Below are 5,674 nucleotides of genomic sequence, written 5' to 3' on the forward strand. Positions count from 1 at the left end.
TCCTAACATTTTTTTATCACTAGAGTTTCTGTTAAATACTATCCTTTCGCCTGAATAAAATAACTTGGTGAATCGGCTTCCAACCAGAAAAAACCCACAAAATCCTGAGTTAACCCATAACAAATTACTTAAAATGTGATTCCAACTCAAGGCCTCACATAAGGAAAGTAAGAGCCTATTGGTGGACAAATCCCGTTATTTTTTTGAGCGACCAACGAATCCTTTAAGTTGGCTACCGGCTAAATTCAACACATCGGGATATACTTGCCTTTTGATACGGAGAAAACTCTCACCTGGGGTCAATGCCCGTGAACACTCGCCCGAAGGCACGACAATGAGTTAAGATAAAACCGCTCTGTTTATGGATCAAATTAGTGAACGCCACCTACTCGTCTAGTCTCCTATCATCGTCCTAATATCATTGAAACTAAATGTTGGGTGCGGGAATCGAACACGAGTCACATTAAACACTAAGTTTCTTCCATATCACTTCACTACTAGCTCACTAATGGGCAATCCAATCTACATGCAATAAGGCAAAACAAATAAAGTATTACTTTTTGATTTTCTTCAATGTGTCTTCTTGAATTCTTTTTCCTTTAAAAATTTCCATCTAAAAACGAACTACCGGACTATATTATGTAAATGGACGCCGGAGTTTATAGCTAATCTCAAGCCGTAACGTGTCCCAATATAAGCAATCTCATGACCAACATGGGGTGTGGGAGGTAGACCATTGGCCTAGGCCCGTAATTTTCAGGCCAATATGTGTGTGAGAGAGAGATAGATTAATTAAGATGATGTTAAAACCATTTGAAAATTAGAATTTGAGAAACTTTTTGGATCACTCAAAACACCCCTCCAAATAAAATAAAATAAAATATTTATAAAATAAAAAAGAACACAAAAATAAAAGATGTAAAAAAACCAAAATGTTTATCAAGCATTCCGGTTTTAAAAAGAAAATCTCAGTATTAAACACGTATCATGTTATTCTTTATACATATATGCATTATATAATCATTTTCTTCTCAATTTACATAGTTTATTAATTTGTACCTACATACATTTCATTTCCTTATCCAATCGCATAATTAATTACTTTTAACTATTTTTTTAATTTATACATATATATATAGGCATGAGATCCTCCCACACCACCATGGATCCTCATACACCATTTTTTGTCCTATACGAGCTCGTATAGGGCTATACGGTCGTATAGTACCTTAATCGTGTCAGTTTGTGTCTGAGGTTGTTGGCCATCGTTTATAGTGCCTCGTATAGGCCTATACGGCCGTATAGATACTTTTTTTTATAAAAAAAATTGATGACCACATATACAATATATTTGATTTATGAGTCGTATTTGGCTCGTTTATCTTAACGGGCTTAAATGTCGTTTTAATTAAAAGCCTTTACATTAAACCAAAAACATTTTTTTACTCCATTTTATTTAAGATGAATGGAGATATCATATGTAACTTTTAATTGTTTTCCTTTCTCTTAATTTTACATTTCATTAATTTATCTAAGGGTTGAAGAAAACACTTTGTTACAGTACCTGGATCAAATAAATTAAAACATAAGAATGCTAAATAATTTAAAAGATGAATGGAGATATCATATGTAACTTTTAAATATGAAGATAAACAACAAACAAAAATAAACAAGTGAAATAGAGTAATAAGAGCGTGTCACCCAAAATACACATGTAACTTCCAAACACATGGTCCACATAGATAAAAGTAATCAGTTCACCCAAAATACATATAGTTTTAAACGTGGTCCACATACATAAAGTTAATAATAGTGCACACCAACACATAATGAAGATGCAAAAATATTTCATCTAATGTAAATAACAATATAATCTAGAGAAAGAAATGTTACTTTTATGCTTTCCAGTTAAACCATCATGAAGTCGCTTGTAATTGTACTCGTATGCGGCGGGCGTGGGTGAAAAAACAACCGAGCTCAATAGTTCTTCAAAAAATTCCCAATTATTACCCTTGGTGAAACTTTGCTTGCAATATTTTTTAATGTTTTGGGATATGTGCCATCTACATAGAAACTTCGCAGCATCCGGGAATACAACATTACAAGCATTTATCAATGCAAGATCTCTATCTGTTAATATCACCCGTGGCATCATACACTCGTGTAACATTTTCTTAAGCCTCGTTAACACCCATCTAAAGTTATCTTCTTTCTCCTTTGGAATAAAAGACAACGCAATAGTAATCGTCTTGCCGGTTGAAGTTACGCCAACGATTTGTACAAGCGGCAACCTGTATACGTTTGTATTATACGTCGTGTCTATAATCAACACGTGCGGGAAAGAACGAAACATAATGTAGGACGTGGGATGCATAAAGAATAAATCCTCCATTGCGTTGGTGGATGGATTTTTGCGAAAATCATGTGTGTAACCTTTATCATCCAAATGTCGGAAAAGAACTTCCATGTGACTTTCTCCTTGAAAGATCTCCGCACGTACATGACGCATTTCGTTATACACAGTTCTGAGCGAGGAGACATTTGTCTCGTCCTTATCTTGTATATACGCTAAAATATTGCACGGCGCCGATTTATTTCGATACATGTCTCTCACCGTAATCTTCTGCTCACCAGTCAACCTCATAGCATACGAATGACCCTCCATATGTTGAGCTTGTTCATGGTTGTGGGCATCACGACTCACTCGTAACATCCAACCACCGTACTCATCGTGGTATTTACCCACTAATTGGAATGGACAAGTAGTTTTTATTGTACCTGAACGCTTAACTTTTGCGGTTGACTTGTATACTCCACCACGATCACACATAAGAAAAATTTTGTTCACCTCCCCTTTGGCGTTTTTCTTCGTCCGTTCGATGACTATGACAACACCATTCTCACGACCGGTTTTTTCAGCCCACTTCTTCAATTCATCGAGAGATACAAATATCTAAAACAAATATTCTTATGTTAGGAATGGTAGTGTAGATAATATTAAAACAACTAAACACTTTTAAAAATAGTAGATTATCAACAAGAAAAGAAAGTATATTTTATGGATACATGGTAAAAGAAAATTATTTTTTTATGATTTTACCTTATCGGTTGAAAAAACGGATATTTTGCTTGAATTTTCACCAACGCCAACTTCAGAATTTTCCTCACTGGTAACTTCACACTTTTCACCATCATTAACCCCACAATTTTCACCACTGGTAACTCCACAATTTTCACCAAAGTTACTTTCGGGATAATAATCATCAAAGATCGACGTAAAATATTCCATTCGTTTAAACTTACAATACTACTACATTAATCTATACAATAAGAGAACCAAGAAGAAGAGAGAACAAGAATGACAAAAAACTAACTAACAAGAGCACATATACTTATATTATTTTGGTTAGATTCATAAATCCTAATAATACATGAAGTTAAACAACTTTTGGTGGAATCTTATAAAAATCAAACAAATCTTTCACGTTTTAAGCTTTGATCTTGATATTGCATTTAGTCAAACTACTTTTAGCATAATCTTATCAATCATTATAAAAATCTTCATGTTTTAAGCTTAGAAAACTGAAAATATGTCTATACAGATCGTATAGCACTATACGGCTCGTATAGGCCCGTATAGTCGTTTTTCGGCAGCGATTAAGGTTGTATGAATGTTTCTGAAAATGTTTTCTATACGGTCGTATAGCCCTATACGACCGTATAGCTTGTATGGTTTTGTCAGAAGGCAATACGAGCCATTTAATGCCTATACGGCCCGTATAGGCCTATACGGTCGTATAGGCTGCAAAACGCTGTTTTGTTTGTCCCCTTGTCAGGAACGCGTACCCTATACGGTCGTATAGGCCTATACGAGCCATATAGGCAGGCATGTGGGGTGGTGTGGGAGGATCACATCCCTATATATAATTCCTGTTTTTCAATTTTAAACACGTATGTACGTATATGCACACGCATGTTTTTTTGTATAGACATATTTACAATTAACATATATGATAGTGTACATAAATCTACATTATATAACTTGAGATTGAATGCAAATATACATATATGTACAGACTACCTAGCGGCTACATTGATTTTTTTTTGGAAAACGGATGTTAGATAAACGTTTTGTTTTTTTAATTTTTTCATTTATTTTTGTTTTATATTTATTTTATAATACTTTATTGAAGGGTATTTTCTAGTGGTTTAAAATGAATATCAATTTTAAAAAGTTCTCTTAGGATCCTCACCCTCAGATAATTTTGTAAAATATAGATCCTGAATTTGAAAAACAAGTAGCAATGTATGTGTGTATACCTATATACAAATTAAAAAAAAGTAGAAAATTATGTGATTGGATATGAAAAAGATAATGTATGTATGTATACAAATTAATAAATTATGTAAATTGAGAAGAAAATGATAATGTACAAATGTGAATAAAGAATGACATATGTATATATACATACGTGTTTAAAATTGAAAAACAAGTATTATACGTATATAAATTAACAAATCATGTGATTGGATATGAAAAATGATAATGTATGTATGTATTATGTAAATGGAGAGGAAAATGATAATATACATCTATGTACAACTGAGAGAATGATCATGTACATACAGTACATTATGTAACCGAGAAAGTTTTTTTTTTTTCATTCTTTCCTTTTTTTTTTGAAACCGGGATGCTAGATAAATGTTTTGGTTTTTTTTTCCACTTTTTTTTATTTTTGTGTTTTTTTGTTTTATAATTTTTTTTATATATCTTTTTAGAGAACTTTTTTAGTGGTCCAAAATGGTTAGTAAAGTTCTTAATTTTCACACATTCTCAATCCTATATATATAAGTCACAAGGTCCAAAAGAAGAAACACTGCTAGTTAAATTCGTATTCCCTCGTCGATCCTCCATTTGCGAACAGAACAGCGGTCAGCCTAACTAGGCTACCACCTCCGCCAAACAGTAAACCAGGCAGAAACCGTTGACCACCTGGCGCCACCAAGGTAAATTTATATCACCAATAACCCTAATTTATAATTTTTTTTATGTTTATTGTTATAACGTTTATCGTCATTTAACAAAAATTACCTTATATATTTTGTTATTTGTTAGGTCTTACAAGCCTTTTTATTTCGACTTGCCTAGATATTTAAATCCTCGAAGAAGGTCCTGACGAATCTACCTACATTTTACAAATCCAATAGTGTTTGCGTCGTTTTGATGAAATAACATCGCATTCGACAACATTAAACCGCCTTCTGACAATATTACATCTTCTTCCAACGATATTACTAATATACAGACACGCAGCAAGTTATACTTGGATTTAAACTAGAGGTGGGCAAATAAACTGGTTAAAACCGACCCAAAAACTGAACTGGTTTGAAACCGATTATGTAGAAACCGGTTTGGAACCGATTGAAACCGTTGTTTGGAGCCGGTTTGTAAATTTCTCCATCACAACCGGTGCCAAACCGATTAACCGAACCGAAACCGATCCAAACCCTAACTGAAACCGATCGTAACATGGTAAGAAACATGTTTCAACACGAACCGAAAACAATCATAAACCGGCATTGACTTTTGTTGACCAAACCGAACCGGTTTTTTTACAAACGATTTTGAGTTTTAAACGGATTTGTGCACCTCTAATTTAAACACCACTATCCA

General features: G+C 33.6%; 1 protein-coding gene across 1 annotated transcript; it reads right to left on the bottom strand.

Annotated features, from left to right (window-relative positions):
* Nucleotides 1–1,852: 1,852 nt before the first annotated feature.
* On the bottom strand, nt 1,853–3,289 carry LOC143613335 (protein FAR1-RELATED SEQUENCE 5-like). The gene is made up of 2 exons (XM_077087068.1): nt 3,101–3,289; nt 1,853–2,953 (listed from the first exon to the last, which is right to left on the bottom strand). Exons 1-2 carry the CDS (start codon nt 3,287–3,289, stop codon nt 1,853–1,855), a joined length of 1,290 nt encoding a protein of 429 aa, XP_076943183.1.
* Nucleotides 3,290–5,674: the final 2,385 nt, after the last annotated feature.

Source organism: Bidens hawaiensis, unplaced genomic scaffold (genome assembly GCF_021521415.1).
Source record: "Bidens hawaiensis isolate Kalapana, Puna unplaced genomic scaffold, B.hawaiensis_p1.1 tig00037175_1, whole genome shotgun sequence".
Taxonomy (NCBI): domain Eukaryota; kingdom Viridiplantae; phylum Streptophyta; class Magnoliopsida; order Asterales; family Asteraceae; genus Bidens; species Bidens hawaiensis.